Source organism: Vidua chalybeata, chromosome 6 (genome assembly GCF_026979565.1).
Source record: "Vidua chalybeata isolate OUT-0048 chromosome 6, bVidCha1 merged haplotype, whole genome shotgun sequence".
Lineage (NCBI taxonomy): Eukaryota > Metazoa > Chordata > Aves > Passeriformes > Viduidae > Vidua > Vidua chalybeata.
In genome coordinates, this window is record NC_071535.1 from 12148355 (window position 1) to 12168681 (window position 20327).

The following is a 20327-nucleotide window of genomic DNA, read 5'->3' on the forward strand; positions in this document are numbered from 1 at the left end:
TTGGAAAATAAAATAGAGGGTAGAGCATTAAATAGCAAAGCATTACCGCACTATTCATATGCGCATGCAGCATCTATTTAATGAGCTTCAAACACGTGCCAACACTGCTGATGCTGGTGCACTGAAAGTCAACAGATTTTCAGCAATGATAACTACTGGCTGTACTTGTCAAAGGCTGTGAATGGACCAAAGTTTAATTCACCAAGCTGCTTTTCTCACCTGAAGCTTATGGAACTCATAAAACTTGCATTTAGCCATCTACAGTGGGAGCATTTGACCTAGTCACACCAGACTAGGAAAGTATACACTAACCAGTTAACTATATCAAGTGTATGACAACAAGTATATAAATAATGCCTTCAGAATGTGTGTATGTCTCTCTCCTAACTGTAAAGAGGAACTTAGGCTGATTAAGTCAGGCACAGAGGTCATACTGTGTAATTATTTCTAACTTCTGGTAATATTCCACCTCTACTAGTTTTTGTTCCTAACCCAAAAACATTATCTACACAATCAATCTCCTCTTTTTCATACTTTTCTTAAGTAAGTTTATAAGACAGTAGAGTTCTAAATGTAAAGATATAGATGTATAGACAGACAATCATCAAACTACAAAGACAGACCAACAGTGAAACTTTTAGACAAATGTATCTTTTACATCTGCGGTTTTGTAAATTTGATATTGTTGTTGCATAAATGAACAGTTAATGGACTGAAATAAGAAGGACATCAGTGCCAGTGGGATCTGCAAAGGAGACCACCACTGATTGCAGGTATAAATTTGTACAAAGAATACACAGAGGTAGAGACTCTCTAATAGACTTTGCCTTGAGAACAAACATTTTTTGCTTTGTGAAATTCACATTTATTGCAAAGCTGAAAGACACTGATTAGTGGAAAAACTGTTAGGATATAGCTATTTCTAAAAAGCAGATAAATCTGTGATTAGATCACAGATATAAACATGCATCAAAAATGTGCATATTTACACTACAACTTAACTAAAGCTTTAGACACCAACATGGTATGTTTACCAAATGTAACTGCTTTATGACACTAAGCAAAAAGCAATGAGAAATTAGTTGTAGGCCTAGGTCTGTTTATTTAAGATTCAGAAAAATCTACAATCTACTCAATAAGAAAAAGCAAGAAAAAACAAAGGCTTCTATGATCATGTTAGGCTAACAGCAAAACAGCCAACAAAGGGGCAAATTCTATACAAATTTCAGCAGAAGTGCAGAATGCCATTTCAAACACAGTGAACATCCACGTGTTGCCATATAGCTCTCTCAACATTTTTTTTTCTAATTCAAATTCTTAGGAATAAGTCCACAGGAATATAAATTATAACCCGTTATTATGATTAAAATGCACGTGAGGGTTATAATTCAGTAGATCATATAATAAATGGTATAACATTTTTGTTTCACTCAAAAAAACTAGAAAAGTTTTAAGATTACAAAATGCACACAAGTTAGAAAACAGCTGGATATATATTGAGCTTTTATCCCACCAGAGCCATTTTGCTTCGAGAGCTATGAGGTTTTGGAAGTGAAGCCTACCTTTGCAGTGTGTCACACGGCGCTTCCCTTGTGATTACAGAGACAGAGACAGAAGGGCTAGATAAAGATGTGTTTGAATACAATAACTCTCTAAATACCTGCTCTAGAAGCTATCCAGTCTTAGTCTGCTGCAGGCGAACCTGGGGCTTGACAAAACACTGAGCCATACACTGGATAATCACCTTCTAAACCTCTTTCCTCAGTTAGGGGTCTCAGTTTGGTTCTACCATTAAAATCTGGCTTAAATTCCAATATGTAACCATATACTTAAGTAAAATACCAAGTATAACGTTCTTAGAAAAAACATGCATTTCAGTAAGAATTTTGTCTAGGTGAGGACATCAAGTTAGTGTCACACCTGTTTAATTACTGACTTCTATCTATGGGAAAAGTGGCAGAAGAAAAAATATTACAAACACCTTTTCTTACATGGTATAAGGGAAGCAAGGAAATACACAAGGAAAGCATATTCTGTGCAAATCAGAAGTTTTCTTTTTCTAAGCCACCAGTTTTCATGGAAGGGACATGAACCATGATGATATTGTCACAAGAGACTTAAGTGTTTATTTAATTTCATGTATTATTGACTTCAAAATCAGTTACATTAAACCTTGAAATATGGCTTAAAAGCTTTGTTGGATGCTGATCAATCCATGCAGTAAACAAAAGATCTCCAACTTTTTCAGCTTAATGTATGATTACTGTCACAGAACTACGCATAAAAATAATACAATACATCTGATAAATCAATAGAGTTTTTTCCCTTCCCTATTTTGTCAAAATAAATCTTTCTTTTAATTGTTGTTGACTTTTCAGAACAAAAATAACTGTTATATACACTACTCGGCTTCATATTTTTATTGAGACTCTTCAAAAATTTTAACTGTGTAATGACAAGGACAAACACTGCTTTCACTTACACCTACTATTTCACTTTCAAAATCTTTCAGCAGAGATAATACCTAAGTTGGAAAAAATTGAAGTGCTTTTCAAATTAAAGATAGATTTCCAAAACTGTAGTAACAAACCAGGTTTTTATTTGTAATTTGACAAATTATGTTACAAGGCTTTGGGACAGTTGTGGCAATCTTTAGAGGGCACCATTTTATGATTAACATGATAGCATCAAATCTGGAACTAGGCACTGCTTTAATTACCAAAACCTTAATACTGTTTTGAAGGAGAAGACATATGCAGAGTAAGAAGACATGGTCTTTTTTGTCCTTGTCTTCTTACAAAGAATCTCAACTGTGAAATAAATCTATTGGATTAATAAAATCTAGAGTGAACTGATCAACTTTTAAATAATATATCAGCAGCAGCCTGTAAGTATCATGTTTAGATTCCCAATTCTAGGCACCAATTTCTAGGCATCCACAGAAGAAAGGGGGCTAATGAGGGAATCCAATCACAATTACTATCTGCTTAAAAATTTTAAAAGTTCCTACCTGCACTGAACATTGGTTCCTTGGGTTTGCTGTGAAAATAATGAAGAAATTACTATTTTAAAAGCATGCACATACATTCTGCACATGTATATGTATCAATATGATGTAAAACTAAAAATAAAATAAATTTTTGTTGAGTGTATGTATGAATAAAAATACTTTTTCGTTAAATTATTTACAAAGTAAATCCCCAGGCAAACACAGTTAAAACCAGTAAACATCCTTGATGGCATTTTACATTCAATTCTCATTACATTCTCAAAATTATAGATCTTCCTCTACTAACTACCAAATTCTCTTCTTCTGTGAAGTTAGTCCAATTACAGGAGAACACAGAAACTGGCCACAAGCAGCTGTATCATTTTTTGTTTCCAGCCTGGATTTAAGGAGCAAATCAAAGTTTGAATCCTGCTTTTTCCAAAGATTTCACATAAAACATGGAACTGCCCAGTTGTTCCTGGGTGAATGACAGTACTTGGTAAAACACAGAAAGCACATAACCATGATTAAAATGTCTTCTATTTGTCACTGCACAGCCACCTGCAAGACAACTGGAAATGGGTTTTTCTTTTTGTCTTGAGAAAAAAATTTGGGAGAACTTGAGGGGAAAATACATACAGCATGTTGAGAAGCTCTCTGGATAGTACTACCCTGGCCAGAAGGAAGGAATCTTTGTTAAGAAATTTGTTTCTAGTAATTTGTTGTTTTTGTCCTTTGCCCCTGTAAATCAAGTTTGAAGGTGTTGTTTCTGATGAAGAATGGAAGGGACACATATTTATATTATGCAGTTATTTCTCTTCCCAATTCTCTCTTTTTTAATGCAATATAACTTTTGAAGTATAAGATAACTGCTGTAAGTTTCTTAGGGTGATTCCAAAATGGGTGAAACCACCATCATTCTAATGGAGAAATGCTAAAACATGAAGTATTCCTAGAGCTTGAGGCCATCTCAACACCCTCGCCTAGACTGCTGTGGGCAGATAAGGAGAAATCAAAAAAAAGAAACAAGACTGTGTTGGATTTTTGCACACAAGTTTTTTTTCTAAGCATTAAAGATTCTCTCACTACAATGAAAGATGTAGCAAATAATTCTATTGTATTTTCCCCTTTGCTTTGGTTTGACACTTATATTGAGAATAATACTTTACTTAATGATAAACCCAAACCAAACCAAATTAATTCTGATTCTACTCCTGATTTAGCAACTTTCCATAATATCTGCCTTTGTGTTAATCATGCATCAAAATACATGCTTCAAGCTGGCATACACAGCCAATGTCATTTATATAAATAGCATGATGTGCTGCCATTGTTAACATCAAGATGAACATTTTCTCTTACAAATGAAGATATTTTTAGAAAACAAAAAAACTTTATGGGATGAAGCACTAGTCAGAAATGTTGCCATATTAGAGACAAGATAGTCCCTAGCTCTGAACAGACCATGCCGACCTATTCAAGCTAATCAAGCAAATGTGAAAGGCTGATTCATGGCAGTAATAAAGCAAATCATCTGTACTTACTAATTATACAAACCCTAACCACACACAGCTCAGAGCTCTGGCTACCCTTTTTCCTGAACTTGAGTCACATCCTATTTAACTAACCCTCAGGAAGGCTTACTCTTGGCTGACAGCTACAGGACTAGGGACACTTGACAGTAGCATGGGAGATTATGGTCATCTCCTTATGCTTAAAGCTCCTTGAAAGAGCTTTCTATAGCACTCTGTCTTTGCGTAACAGCCTACAACCCTCCACGCTTTCAAAAACAGAGTCATGGAATATCTCAGGCTGGGAGGTATGCAAAGGGGTCAAGGATACAAACAGACTGTGAGTAGATGGTTAGGTTAACACACTCTTCCTCACTCTTTCACACATACAGTCAGCTTTCGGGGAACAGTCCTAGTCCCAGTGTATAGAATCATCATTTTCCTTCCCATAACTCTTGCTTTGTATTTTGCATGGTTGCTCTGTTTCGAGAGGAAGCATGAGGCAAATCTTTAGCCAGCCTCTTCCACAGGATAAGGACACTCATTCTTCAAGGACGTGAAAGCTGGGGTGCTGAACAGGCTGCATGGGACAGAAACGAGGGGAAAAGTCTCTAACCATACAATGACTGTTTTCACAGTGGTACCAACATCATGAGCACCAGCTGAGGCAATCTAACACATGCTCTTGATTAGTTCCTTGGAATGCTTGCACTTTACTTAACTATTGCATGCCTTGTGTGCTGGACCTTCTCCCCAAATCCTAAGTGAGTAATTTCAACCCTTTGTGGCCTAACAATTGCAAAATGACATAACCATTGCATTTCTGTTGAAATAGTATGTAAAAATTAGAAAGGTATCTCAAGTACAGATAACCATTATTTTGTTGCAATGTTTTTATTTCTCAGCTATTTTGGAATCAATTTTTAAGTGTAAAGTACATCTATATTGCTCACAGAAGTAATATTTAATGACTTTCCTTAATTTAAGTGAATAACCTAATAGTCTCAGTTCATGTGTTTAGTAGCTTTAGCATATAACTAATTTCAGATAATTGTCACCTTAAACAGGTGGCAGAATCAGAGATATATCCATAAAATGGACTTTGCGATGCACTGTATTGTTTTAGATTTTGACCTGTAGATCTTCCACTGTATAACACATTGAATTCATCTTTTGGGCACTTGATCTAATGCAATTTTTTATATAAGATAAATTACACAGAACAAGAGCACTGTAGGATCATGTTTGTTAAAACTTTTTTAAAAACTAGAGTAAATTACTACAGCAAATTAGAAAAGCAATGAGATTCACCACTGGTAAGTGAAATAATTGCTGTTCATATTCCAGAAACAGGTCTACCCATCTAAGTATAGAAACTTGGCTTTTTAACAAAAACTATCCAGAAGATGTTTGTTTTGTTTATACAAGATAGTTATTTTAATCAATGAGGTCACCACATAATGGCTGTTGATAAAATTTGATATGTGTGATAGAGTAGGAAGTTATACATAGATGCAAAATAAAAAGCAAAGCCTTAGAAAAAAAATCCAACCATTTCAAGAGATCAATACAGAAAACAGCAGCTTCATGCTAACGACTTCACCAAGGCAATGTAGCTGCATGAAGTTACACACTGTTGCAACACTTTACAGAATTTGCAGCTTAAATTTGAGTGAGCTGTTTTTTTTAGCTGTCCCTTCACTGGTCATTATGGGTTTTGATTGATTTTGCCTTTCAAACCTTTCAGGCTCACTTGTCCCTAAGATTGTTGATTCTTGGTTAGCTGATTCAGATGTGTGCAGATATACATTCTGTACAAGGCTCTGAGAAAAGATTTTGTTCAAATCTGCACATGGAGAAAGACACTTGTTCCTAAGTAAACTAATAATAGACTGCTTTTCCTCTCAAAAGCAATATTTATTTATGGATATTTTGTATTGCTACAGTAAGTTTTTTTCAGTTATATTTGTCTTTTAGAAATCTTGAAGTACAAAAATCTTAGAAACAAAATGAAACCCACACCTATTAGTTATTTGTTGCTTATAATTATCTTACAAAAATGTTAAGGAAAAAAAAAATTCAGATGCTAAGATAGAGTCAAATTTCCGTAAGTACCAGCAGGCGCAGTCCTTTGGAATTCTGTTGGCTTATCAAAACTTCATTCACATGCAGAGATGCAGAATGCATACAAGATGTTAATTTGTGTAAATATTACCTCTTCCTTGGTTACAATTTTATAACATTTTCTCTGAGAGTATTTAATTTTTTTCATTATTCCTTTAATTTGCTAAGCCTTTCACTGAGTCACAGGTCAGGTTGGAAGGGATCACAGTTGTTCACCTGGTCCAACCTCCCTGCTCAAGCAAGGTTTTACCAGAGCACATGGCACAGAATTGTGTCCAGACAGTTCTCAGATATCTCCACGAAGGAAGACTCCATAATCTCTCTGGACAATCTGTTATAGTGCTCGGTCACCCACATGGTAAAAACATTTTTCTTCCTATTCCTGTGCATCAGTTTGTGCCCATTGGCTCTACTTATTGCTTGGCACTACCAAGAAGAACCTGGCTTTGTCGTCTTGACACCCTCTGCTCAGATATTTGTGGACATCGATGAGGTCCCCTCTCAGTTGTCTTCTTGAGGCTGAACAGGCCCAGCTACCTCAGCCTTTCCTTGTAAGAGACATGCTCCAGTTCCTTGACCAACTTTGTAGTGCTCTGCTGGACTCACTCCAGGAGCTCCATGTCCCTCTTGTACTGAGGAGCCCAGAACTGGACACAGCACTCCAGATGTGACTCACCAGGACCAAGCAGAAGGGCAGAATGGGACGGTTGGACTTGACGATCTAAAAGGTCTCTTCCAATCTTGACAATTCTATGATTTTGTATAGGATCACCTCCCTCAAACCTGCTGGCAGTGCTCTCCCTGTTGCATCCTAGGATTCCACTGGCCTTCCTAGCCACAAGGGCACATTTGGACATGACCCATGGATAGCCTGTTGTTCACCAGAACACCTTCTCCTTTATCCATGCATGCAGGTCTCTTGCCCACTTTTCCTGATTTCTTGCTCATCCGGAATGCATGGTTCTTGAGCCTGCAGGAAGTGATCTTTGAATATCAACCAACACTCTTGGATCCCTCTTCCCTGCAGGTCCTGTTCCCATGGGATTCTTTTAAGATTCCTGAGCAGGCTAAAGTTAGGACTTTTGAAGTCCATGGTTAAAATGTTACTTGCTGCCCTGCTTCATCCCCTCCTGGTTCTGAACTCCAGCTCATGGTTGTGACAACTAAAGCTGCTTCCAACCTTCACATCTCCAACAGGGCCTTCCCTGTTTGTTATCACAAGGTCAAGCAGCACACTATTCCTTGTGGGATCTTCCACTATCTGTGACAGGAAGTTGTCGTCAATGCTTTCCAGGAACCTCCTGGATTGCTTGTGCTTTGCTGTGTTGCTTCTCCAGCAGATGTCTAGATAAAGTCTCTCACAAGAACCAGGGCTTGTGACTTTGAGGCTGCTTCAAGCTGCTGGTAAAAGACCCAATGCACTTCCTCCTGTTCAGGCAGCTTGTAGCAAACAGCCACAAAGTGCCACCCTTACTAGTCTGCCCTTTTATCCCAATCCATAACTTATTCTAGGTTCCATAGTTTGCACACTTGATGTCTTGCTTCATAGCTGAAAACATAGGCCAGAAGCCAAGCTATTAATAATGTAATCACCCATATTCGGGTTGTAAAATAGTACAGAACCAGCTCAGTCACTCCTTACTCAAGCAAATATGCTAAAGGGATAAAAAGGAAGGAACATTTTGTGCCACACCATTGACAATGACTCGTTTAATGGCATTGATGCCCAAAGACAGCAGGTAAATTAAGTTATTAGTTGAGCTTAATTAACAATGTGTTTTTATGGTCACATCATCAGTGAGACAGTGAAACAGTACCATCAACACAATTTCTTGCAAAGGAAACTGCGATAGAACAGGTCAAGTGAAATGGCCGAAACTAAATTCTGACTAGCAAATACAGGAAAGAACTGCTTGACCTATACTGACAATACTGATGAATCTCAATGAAACAGCTATTTGTTCAAGGTTATCCTAAGTCTGAAACCCTTGGACAAGATATCCTCTTTTCCCTGTGCTGTCAGCAATACAGAGAAGCATGATCAAAGATACCCAGAGATAGGCATTAGTTCATTCTGCTTCATTGAACAGCACTTGCATGTAAACCTCTCTCTTCATTTATATTTAATCTGGCTGTCAGATCAATGCATTCATAGTTCAGAGACTGTCTGGACATCAATCTACATGTGGGATGTAGTGACTGAATGCTTTTCAGGAATTGTTTTGGTTTTTCTTCCTCTTAAACTACCTTTATCTTGATTAATGAGTTTTCTCACTTTTGCTCTTCCTATTTTCTTCTCCTCATCCCACTAGGGACAGGAAGTGAATGGCTGTTTGATACTTAGATGCCAGCTGGGGTCAATGCACAACAACCAGAAACTCAAAGAAGTACTTGTCAGGTATATAAAGACCAAGGGAAACCACTAAGATATTAGAAAAGGCATGTTTAATAATTATGAACTTTCCTGGGAAAATCTAAGTTCTCACATTGTTTATAGTTTGGAAATAAGGCAAATAAATTTAATCTAAATATGAAAACCTGCTTTATTTCAAATGTTTTAAGATATACTTTGATCCATGAATTGGAGCTTTGTAAAAACAAAAGCTTCCAATATTTTACACAAGAACAACTAAGTTCACTAAAGAAACTATTTTCACTACTAGAGCAGGAGGCAGAGAAAGGGGTTAGATACTTAGATGACATTACCTTTCACTGTTCTTTTTACCACTAGATGAACTGCTGGTGGAACCAGTGCGGTTGCGACTCCCTTTGGAATCTCCATAGCTTTCCCTCCGACCTCCTGGGGACACACGCTCAGCTGAACTGGTTCTCTTAATGGTGCTAATAAAACAAGGAGCAAGTTTCACAGCGGCACTTGTAAAAGTATATATTCTACAATAAATATTTATGAGAAATGTATCAAGTAGACCACTAACCCTAAAAAAATAACTACAATTTTTTAAAAAATCTTAACTTGATTTGTTAAAGAGCCTATGTAAGAGTTTTGCTGAGTATCTGGTGCAATAGAGACAAACATACTACTTTTTCCTTAATTAATAAAACAGAAGATGGGCTAAACCAAATTCATAGAGTAGTTGCAATCACTTTTCCGGGTCACGTTTCAAATCTCTGACTACCACTCCATACTTCTGAACTTTTGGCTTCTCTTACGAAGAAGTGGAAGATTTAAAGAGAAAGCATATTGCCTGACATTTCCAGCCAGACTACAGAGAATGCCAAAAGTATGTCAAAATTTGAACACAAGCAAGCTAACTTTGGGTCTTCATCCAATATCAATTACTCTGTGGTTCAAAGCTAGTTTTAACATACTCCAAACTGCAATTAATGGTGAGCTAGCCTGCATTTTTTTATTGTTGACAAAAATGTAAGCTTCCTAGTTACATGTATGAATAGATTAGATTCCCTACATGTCCTGACAGGAGGTTTCTCAAAGGCTTAAAAATCACCCTACCCTCTCACTCTTCAACCATCTTTCCTGCCAACATAGCTATCAAGGGAGCTCCTGTGTGGCTTTATGGCATCTCTTAGACATCCAGCTCTGATGGAAAAATGGGAGCCAAAACACAAGCAGTGTTACTTAGTAAATTAAGAGAAGGTCATTCAGAACTTATACCTTATAGGAGACAAATTATTGACCAAAGCACTTCTCCCTAAAGCAGTGCTTCCTAGCAAGAGAGGGAGCAGCTAAGGGTGAGGCCCCAAAGCAGGTAATGCTTTACATGTTGCTGCAGGCCCTTTGCAGCAGAGGCTCAGGCAGCAGTACCCAGACTGAGGCAGGAATCACCCCCATGGCAGCAGCTGAATGACAGACTCAGTGTCAGGGTCTCATTTCCCCCCATTTCAGTCCTGTACTATTTTCTCCCCTGCAGAAAGCACAATATAAATATCCGCTTTAAGTTATAAAATCCCCATACTAAATAACCACCTTCAGCAGCTCTCTCACCCCAGAAACCAGGGACACCAATGATTGCTTTCCAGCTCACATCTCTCCACCCAAATCCCAACCACAACCTTTATCCCACTGTGAAAACTTCAGTACTTGCTCCTTTAAGGCCAGTCTCACCTTAGTCACACCTTTTATCATACCCAGCCACCTCCCCCTTAGCCTCCATATACCCCCAGAGATGCTCTGCTTACCAGAATATTCATTCTTGTGGACTACTCCAAACCTCCCCAGCAGTCCCTAGCAGCTATCCCTACCCTGTCACCTCAGTCAGCTCCTCTGGCTCTGTCCCACTTCATATATGGTGTAAGTTGGCTCTCCATAACTAGAGGAACCAAGATGGACTTTTCTGTCTGGTCAAAAAATGCTTAGCTTAGCAACTGTACACCACCTGCTTTAAAAAAAAAAAAAAAACCCAAACTTATTTCTGCTACCCCATGTCTTTTTACCAGCAAGGAGGGGAATGTTTCAAAACCTCAAATCAGACTCAGTTACAGAAACAATGGGAACACCTGAACCAGAGTCTTTCTGGAAAGAAATTGCCCTTCTGAAAAGAAGGCAGTGCCCATCCAGGGGCGGATCTGCAAGTTAAGGTGGATCTCAGGCAGCTTGACAAAAAAGCCTTCTGGTACATGCGATGGTGGGACAGATGTTCAGTGCTGCATTCTTGTAATAAAAACAAGCTTCAAATGATTAAGCTGAAATTAAAAAAATAGTGTTTCTGTGGAGAAAGCAATGTAAGAGAGCAAGCAGAATGCAAAATTACACAAAGACAGAACAAAACACATTCACTGGGGAAGAGAAAAGGCAGCACAAGAATTTAGTTCTGTCTTATTTTCAGAATTGTACTTCCTACACTAGGCTAACATTATCCAAGTCAACTCAATGACAAATGCATGAAAAAAACCTTCTCTAGTAAATTAAAGAATTTACTGTTAATATTTATCTATTCTCCCCACATCTCATAACACCATCCAATATAATACTACTCCAGTTAAAAAACAAAACTTTGATACTGAAATGTTTATTCCAAATTAAATAGCTTTATTAGCATGTGCCTTCCACTACATTAATTACAGAAATATCCTCTGTGATTTATCAGGATCAAATCTTTATTTTGACATCCTTTCCTGGTTAGGAAAATTTCAGTGTAGGCTTATGTTGACACATATTTTCTTCGTTAAGGATAAGCGGTGTCAACATCAGCCTACACCAAAATTAAATTAAGGACATTATCAAAGTATACTAATCTGAGAAAAAAAATTAAGTTACAGAAACAATTTGAAACTAATTTTAATGTTGCTTGGGGTTTTATTTTTATAGCTGTCAACATTCAAAAGATGAAATAGAGGATAAGAAATGAAAGGGTGGGACTAAAATTTAGAAGTTTAATTCTATCTTCTTTCTGAATAATGAAGTTTCATATCAGTATAAAAACTTCTTCAACCACTGATGGAAAATGTTTTTAAACCCTTGTGATTTATGTCCATCACTGCTTAAACTAATTAGTAATGCTATCTTCTGACAAATTTTATTTTAAACTTTCAACAACAACAAAAGCCCAGTGAGAAGTATTAGTTGGTGGTCGGAAACAAGGATTATAACTCCATTATATTAACTCACTTTTGGCATTATACACATTTTGTTAGCTAGACTTTTAAACAGCAGTGATTATACCCACAGCTACAGTAGATACACTGTCACCTGAGAAGGAATCTAAAATAACAAAAAATACTCATTTTACTTATAGGTTTGTAAGAGTATAACAGAATTTGACTTGCACATTAGTGATATGAAAGGAGAGAATTTGCAATTATTTAAGAAGATAACATTTAGTTGCACAATTTTTTACTTGTTTAAGACAGCAATGTGGTCTAATACCCCCATAATAAAAATTATGTTAATATGAAATAATGCAGATACCACCACTGACATTATTGTTATCTAAGTTGTGTGATGCATTTATCAATGATGAGAAAGTTTTAGACATGTACTTCTGGAAATGTTAAAAATGGCAATAATAATTACAGTTCTATCATGTTAATGCTTTTACTAAAACAGCCACTTTCTATGTGTTGAATTGAAATGGAAAGGAAAGACAACTGAACTTCAACACTACAAAGCTATTAAGGATCCCTCACCTTAGAGCAGGCTTTTTCAGTTTGCATGCATTGAGAAGATTCACAGACCTGCTTAATCCAGATTGAGAGGTGCGTAAACAAAGCAGAATAAAAAGTGAATGCAACAATAAAATGTGGAAACAAGACATTTACAAGACTTACATTAAAAGACAAAATTGCATGCTTTCAAGATATGAAGTCACGTGCAAGAGTAAACAACAAAGTGCTTATTGACTCAGTTAGATGTTTGATCATTTCAAACCATACATTTAAGAACATCAATGTATCTTTGAATGACAAAATCTCAGCAGTGCCCCGATAGACTGACCATTTCTAAAGCAACTCAAAAATAAAATTTAAAAAAAAAATCAAAGAGGCTATCTGAAGGAACACGACAGATGATCCAGCTAAAAGACAAAGACTATTAAAAAAGCAACAACAAAGACAAGAAAATAAATCCTCATATATACATACATATACCACTGCATAGCATGAATGTTTCAGGCAGTTGCATTACTGAATTGTGGTGAACAAATCTGGCCAAAATTAAAAAGATATATACCTTATTACTAAAATTACTTGGGAAAATATAAAAGCTTTTTAATAAAAGAAATTAAAAACCAGTGCACAATGCTCTTAAGACAGAAACTGATGGCATTAATATTTTGTCTAGCACTCATTCTGACCCTCATTTAAATCAATTAGAATGAACTCAGGAATAACATATGACTTTAATTTCATTACGCCTCTGAGCAAAATGCACTAATAACTTTAATTGTTAGAGATATTGTGAAGTGGTGTAATAGTTTTTCCACTCGAAGTTCAATGGAGAGGGATTTCTTTTTTAATTTATATTCTAAATATTTTAAACCATTTTCTTTGAGAGATGAGTGTTCCACAGAGCATTTAATTGAAGGTTTGATGCAGAGTTTGTGTGTGTGCCAGTTACAAACCATCGCTGCCCCCCAACATTAATTCCAGGCGACTGAACAATTTCCTAGGGGCCATGTGTTTAGAGTTTAGAAGAACAGGAATTTATCATATTAAAGTATTTTATTCTCCCTCCAAACAAAGCTCTTTATGTTTTCTTTGTTCCTGCTTCTTCCTTTTGATCTCCATTGTCAGAATTTTGCACCATTGTAATACTTTGCAATCTGCTGGGGGAGAAAGAATGACTGATTGTCTCCTTTTGAAAGGCAAAGTATTTGCAAGCCTGCAGTCTGCACCAGCATCCCTACTGGGAAAGGTACTGTCTGCATTCTCCTCCCTTACTTTTTTTTTTTTCCCTCAACTCTTGGAAACAAAGCTATCCTAGATGAGTCACAAAACCTTAGATTTTAATAGGGAACACAAAACATCACTACTATGCACTGGCCAAATTCCAAAGACAAATTTAGTGTTAAGCAGCAAACTTCAAGCCACATTAAATGCCAAAGAAAGAGTGCAGGGGGAAGGGAAAGTTCTGCTCACAATACACTAAACTTATCTTATTCGGAATGAAAATTTCAAATAGTTATTTTAAGCATAAAGTTTAGAATAAAACTGTGGCAGCATTCAAAAACCTGTTACTCAAAATAGCTCATATACTTCTAAATCACAGAATTAGTAAATATTTTTAAATTCAAATCACATCCTCTGATCAAAGGTTTCTTGTGAAGATGACATGGAAACACTTTTCAAAGCCAGGCAATTCTTGACTGTTCATCTGTGTCAGGTGATTGTTCAACCCATCTCAGAATCACTCCAGCTCTCTGTTAGCTGGCTGGCACCCAGAGCTGTGTTCACATGGTCCCCAGAGCCTGAGTGCAGCAGCTCCTCTTGGTTCTTGACCACAGTTTTTGGTTCCAGTACCACCAGCATCACCAGGCTTTCTATCTTGCACTGTATTACCACCATATACTTTTATAATCCAGTTGATTCATGTTTTGAATTTGTGCTTTTGCTCTATTCAAGTTATTTCAGTCCTTCCTTAACCTGGATAATTGGGTTTTGACTGCGAGATCTGAATGCTGAAGCAGGGTTTGGTGCCCTCAATTCTAATTGAAGTCAGAGTCAGTTGAGGTTACAGTGCTTTGCAAGATCTGGATCTAATTATCACATTACATCCTATAAACCTACTGATATCCAGAGATACATGTTTTACATAAGGAAAAGCAATATGCATGGAGGTTAAATGATTTGCATAAGGTCACTGAGAGAATATATGGCAGAACTCAAATAAAAGCCTGCTAGCTCCACCCTTTCAGCCTCAAGCATTTTTTATTACCTCCAATTTTATATTCCTGCCAGAAGAAGTCATTTCCATTTCAAATATTAAATGGGAAATCAGAAAATGCAGTGAACTCTGAACCACATCTCCTTGGTAATCCAGCAAGGCAGATAAGCCATATACCAACCTGTGGGTTCAAATGAGTTAACCAATACATTTAATACAGCTATTGTATGAAATGAGATTGTGTCTGCAGACATACCAGTAAATACTTCTATCTCTAAGCAGGAGAATGTATGGATGTACACTTAGTCCCCATGCAGACTATTTGCATATATTTACATAAATAATGCACAACAAACTGTTTCAAGGGACAGACTAATGTCATTTCAATTGGACATCATACAGTCTTAACCTAAACAGTGCTAAGTATAGGAGAAGAGAGGAATCAGAAAACATTTGATTGTAAACCCTCTTTGCACAAGGCAGTAAAACATTTGGGAAGGACTCCATTCACCTGCACTTTCTCTTGGATATATGGTCACAGGTAATAAAAAAAAGGAAGATGCTATTTTTTACTATTGCAATCATAGCAGATATTAGTCAGTCTCAACAGCAGATCATAAGTTTAGAAGATGACTCAGCAAAAATATTTTTCCCTTTCTACTGTTGTTTTTAACTTTCATTTTTCAAACTCTGCATTTTCAACGGTGCACCTGTGTTGTATAGAAAAATTATTAAAAGCATTCACGTAAGAATTACGTTTAAAAACATCTATAAACACTTAAGACTGTTCAGCTGCTGTGTCACATGACCATACTTTGGACTAAAGAATACCTACACTACAAATTAGCCGCAGTTCTTAAGAAAAGAGCATTGCTTAATAGAAATCCGTGGTAAAAAATAGCTTGAAATTTCCCACCATCTGTAAACCGTGCAACTGAGAGAAGCTTCTAACACAAACAAACAAGTCCTACCCCTTGAAAAAGGAAGCTATTTGATTTTGCTGATGTATTTCCATTACTGTTTTATGCATAAACACATGCATTTCCTGAAGGTAAAAGGGTCCAATATAAATACAAAGTGTGATTGAATTCATCTTAAGGATGCATAATGAATTATTCTACTTGACTGTATACAAGAAAGATATTTGGAGCACTTATGGTATCATCTTTAAATACTGAATATGTGGAACATCATTTACTACAAAACCCTGAAATCTGACCAAAATCAGTTATTTCAAGGTTCACTATTAAATGATTAGATAATAATTTACCAAAAAAATGTTTTGTACAGTAATTAATCAATGAGGTTCTTGCCACTCCACTTTATTCCTCTTGATGTACATTTATAGGCAAGGCATAGAAATCTGCTTTAATATAGTTTAATAAAGGTAACAATAAAGAACATTTTCATGTTAAAGACACCAATACAGAATTTTAGAGCATTTGAAGGGAGCAATAATTGTACAGCACCTGAATTTACAACTGCTTTTTTCAGGACATGAAACAATCCCACCCTCCTAAGCACTCTTAATAAGTGCTCACCTATTTCAGCAAAACTGTCCAAATATTTTGTTTCTTTTCCAAAACTGAACAGACGTTTTCATGCTGCATACTTAAAGCACCTTCAGCCTAGCTTCTTCAGCAATGTGAAGGGACAAAGCATAATAAAAGGACACTAAATACTTGGCCTGTGGAAGAATTTCTCACACATTAATCAAGACAGTCTAAAAACACTCCCTAACCTAAGGCTGCTCTCTAAGGACTTTCCCACTGGCATTCTGGGTACCCAGGCTGCACGTGGGTCAGGCGGAAGGGATACAGGGTGCCACTTATCTACAGGGATCCTAAGCTAGGATAATACCTACAGGCTGCAGGCAATACCAGATGAAACACCTGAACTACATAAAGGCCTCCAAGAATATAGAAACCATGAGTATGATCCTGACCTGCATTTCACTCACCCTACTCTGGGGCAGAAAGTCCTATGCTGAACCCTAGAGACAGAGCACAGAGATTCAGGAATCACACCCTCTGTACACAGGTGAAGTCTCCCAGTGCCTGTACTCTCATATGTTTTATAACTACTAGTTGAAACTTAATTAGGAAGAATGAAATTATGATAATTATTAAGAAAAAATAATTTGTGAAGAACAAATGTGTTTTAAAATTCAGCATGTACTAAATAGTACTCCTTTTTAAACACAAATACATCTCCTTTTCTAAAAGGAAAGTTCTTTCACCCATTGTCAAACCTCTACAAATCTAATAATGGGACAGTTTGGACAGTATTTGCTTTCCTTCTCTTCTGTTAAGGTCTGATTCACACCAGCCTGCCAAAGCCTACAGCTGCAGCAAGCTCCAGCTCATAACTCACAGGAGTTCATTTTTGTGACATAAACAAATATGGTATTTTCCAAATTTAATTGTACACAATGTAACTTCTCTCTACAAAAACAGAACCTGGAGTTTCTTGAAAATCAGACCCCTTGAACACAGTAACAAAAACTGGCATATCTTTAGCCATCATCTCCCCTTTGAGGAAAAATTCTTTTTAAGAGAGAAACCTCAGATCTTAGCAGGTTAATGCTCTCATCTCTACAACTCACCCTCCCTCAGAGCTGACAGCATCATCACTACAAAAAGATGAGGAGACACACAAAAGAAATGTACAAAAAAATCCCCCAACCTAAACCCCAAACCCCACACTATGATCTTTTACACACATACCACACAGCAGATTAGCACCACAATAACTGCCACATATAACTTGAACTTGCGTCACCCAATCCATTCCATTCCTTATAACCCAGATGTATAAAACATTTAGTATATTTAAAAACAGCTACACACAAAGCAAACTGGGACAGAGCAGTAATTTTTAAAAGGGCTTAATAAATGCTAATGATAACATATCTAAAGATGGATGTTTTCATTTGCATAAATATATGCTAGGCATAGAATTTTCCTCCTCCCTGAGATGCTGCTAACCCTGTGCATGCAGTTTATATGATAATTTTGTTAGTGAGAGAAAGCCACCAAAGATAACATACTGATTTGCAATGATAACACTGTTTCTCTGCAGACTATATATTTTCTACTACCTACTCAAAGAATTCTTGCACCACTTTTCACATCATGCTGGGCAACAGCACAGTAGAAATTCTTTATTCTCCCAATGCTAAATTCTTAAAAGCAAGAAATGTACACAAACCAGTAAGACCAAGCATTGTGCATTCTTTCAATACTCATGGTAATAACCTTAATTGTATTTAGAATGAATAAATTTAAAGCCTCTTAGAATGAAATCCATCTCCTTTTCTTTCCGAACTAAATATTTAGTCTGCTGCTTTGCAAGTAAGAAAAACTACATATCTAGAAGATTAAAACAGGAGCTATACCATGTTATCAAAGCCATGGTTGTAAGGTTTCTCATAGATGCCTACCTTTTTGCTGCTGGTGATACAGTCTCCTTTCTGGTTCCTGATGGAGAAGGTAAAGAGCCACTTGGTTTCTTTGGTAATACAGTTCCATTGTTAACTGTAGTCCTTAAAGGCAGGGTTTGTACCAGTGGTCTCGCTGTAAAACAAGCATAAGATGAAATCATTGCCTTCATTTGCTTTTCTGTGTTTTTTCTTCAGCAAACAACACTAAAATATTTTAAATTTTCCATGTAGTGTGCCATTTTTTGTGTCACTATGGCCAAATTCAGCATAGATGAGGGTTTTAATATTGAGGAATTTTTAAAAATTATTATTATTCATAATAATAATAGTCCTATCAAGTAAAAACTCTGTCCTAGATTAAGGAGCTTAGTGGTAAGCACAAAAGTAATTGTTATGCTCGAAACCAATCCTGCTCTGTCAAAGGAGCATCAGCCTCTTGCCCACCTGGATAGCACCCAGAGGAGTGCTAGAAATAAAGGCAAGTTGTCATCCCAGAAACTTCTGCTCTTCATCTCTCAGTCTTGTTGGAGGTTTTCCACAAGCAAATTATCTATTAAGAAATTTCTACTCCCCCCAAAAGGCCTTTTTTTCAAAGAATGTGGGCTTATGTTTAACAGAAGGGATTTGTACCCTTTATTCAGAAAAAGCTACTGAAATCAGCAGAAGAGTGAAGCTGGCATTATCTACCTACATTCTTCTGACCAAATGTTGGCTCACAAAAAGGATCTATGTGTCATAGGTGTAATTAACATTAGAATAACAGGAAAGTCCAATTCAAGTAGTTAGAAGTTAGTTGCAAAAATAGTGTTTAAAACTGCAAGCAATGAGTACCGACACCAATACTACTGTGGATCATAGCCTCGAAACACAGACACAAACATGACCAGTGCTCTCTCTACAGCAGAGAAAAAAGCTTGAATCACTTGAAATTTGACAGGACTTTGTATTACAAGCCATTGTAAAGATGCCAAAAGCCTCTGGGTTCAGAGAAACACCACCTGAGAGAAGGCAGCAGTAACAAGTCACTTTAGGAACATAAAATTTCATTGTACTTGGAGAGGATGGCAGGGAGAATACCTATGAAATGTTCTTCAAAAAAGACTGCCAAGGATAAAAGGACTAAAAGGCTAAACTGAAACTGTACCAATTGCATACAATTATAGGTCATATTGTAACAACATCTTATTGTAGCACTGACAGCAAGCATTTATTGACTGGTTCACCCTAAGTTTTCATATACTGAACAAAAAGATAGATGTGAAAGACTGTGCCTTCAGAAGACTGTCAGTACATATGGTCTACTAGAGACAACTTGCAAGACAAACTTTGTCTTGAAACTTTGTTAGAATACATGCTTGCTCATTATGTATTTGTCATTTATTTGTCCAGAGGAGAAAAATTTAGAAAACAACCTATATGGGAAATACTGAAGGAATGAGGCTTATTTGGCTTAGAAGAGTGAAGGATGACAGGAAAGAAAGTCAACAAAGGAGATAAAAAGTTTCCCTATGCTCACTGAGGGAGCCTTCCAGCCCTGCCTTCCATGATCTGTTTTAACTGACTAATGCTGTCTTTAGAGTTTATACAAAACATCTGAAGTGTACTTAGAGACTTCCCAAGCCTCTATTTATTTTTTATTAGTGAATTCAGATATAATTCTATTTACTTCTCCTTTATTATTTTTGGTATATTAAATTCTTTTTACAGTTTTGTGCTGGAAGCTCTGCTGCTTGTTTCCTAATTTCTGCACTGTTAAACCATATGTATAAAACTGATAATGTTGCATTTTACAGAATCAAAGGTAGCTACAGTTGAGAAGTTGTGGACCTATCTCCTGGCAATCTTTCTGTAGCTCACAAAACTTTAATGAACTTTCAGAAGACAAATTAGAACAGTAATTGAAGTTAAAAAAATTTAAAATATTTTCCTTATTTGTAGTTATTTAAAAAGAATGTCTACTAA

The 20327-nt window shown here is 36.6% G+C and overlaps 1 protein-coding gene across 15 annotated transcripts in view; it reads right to left on the reverse strand.

Moving 5' to 3' along the window:
• EML1 (EMAP like 1) overlaps nucleotides 1-20327 on the reverse strand; it is a 121211-nt gene that overhangs the window by 26974 nt on the left and 73910 nt on the right. For 3 of the 15 annotated variants that reach the window (XM_053945201.1, XM_053945198.1, XM_053945205.1), the window contains exons 3-7: nucleotides 18366-18498; nucleotides 12730-12780; nucleotides 9331-9465; nucleotides 3011-3039; nucleotides 1563-1589 (exon numbers count right to left, since the gene is read on the reverse strand). In XM_053945201.1, coding sequence (XP_053801176.1) covers nucleotides 1563-1589; nucleotides 3011-3039; nucleotides 9331-9465; nucleotides 12730-12780; nucleotides 18366-18498 — 375 coding nt within the window. Of the gene's footprint in view, nucleotides 1-46; nucleotides 102-1562; nucleotides 1590-3010; nucleotides 3040-9330; nucleotides 9466-12729; nucleotides 12781-18365; nucleotides 18499-20327 lie in introns of those variants that run through there. The other 12 variants (XM_053945199.1, XM_053945206.1, XM_053945200.1 and 9 more) reach the window with 8 other exon arrangements.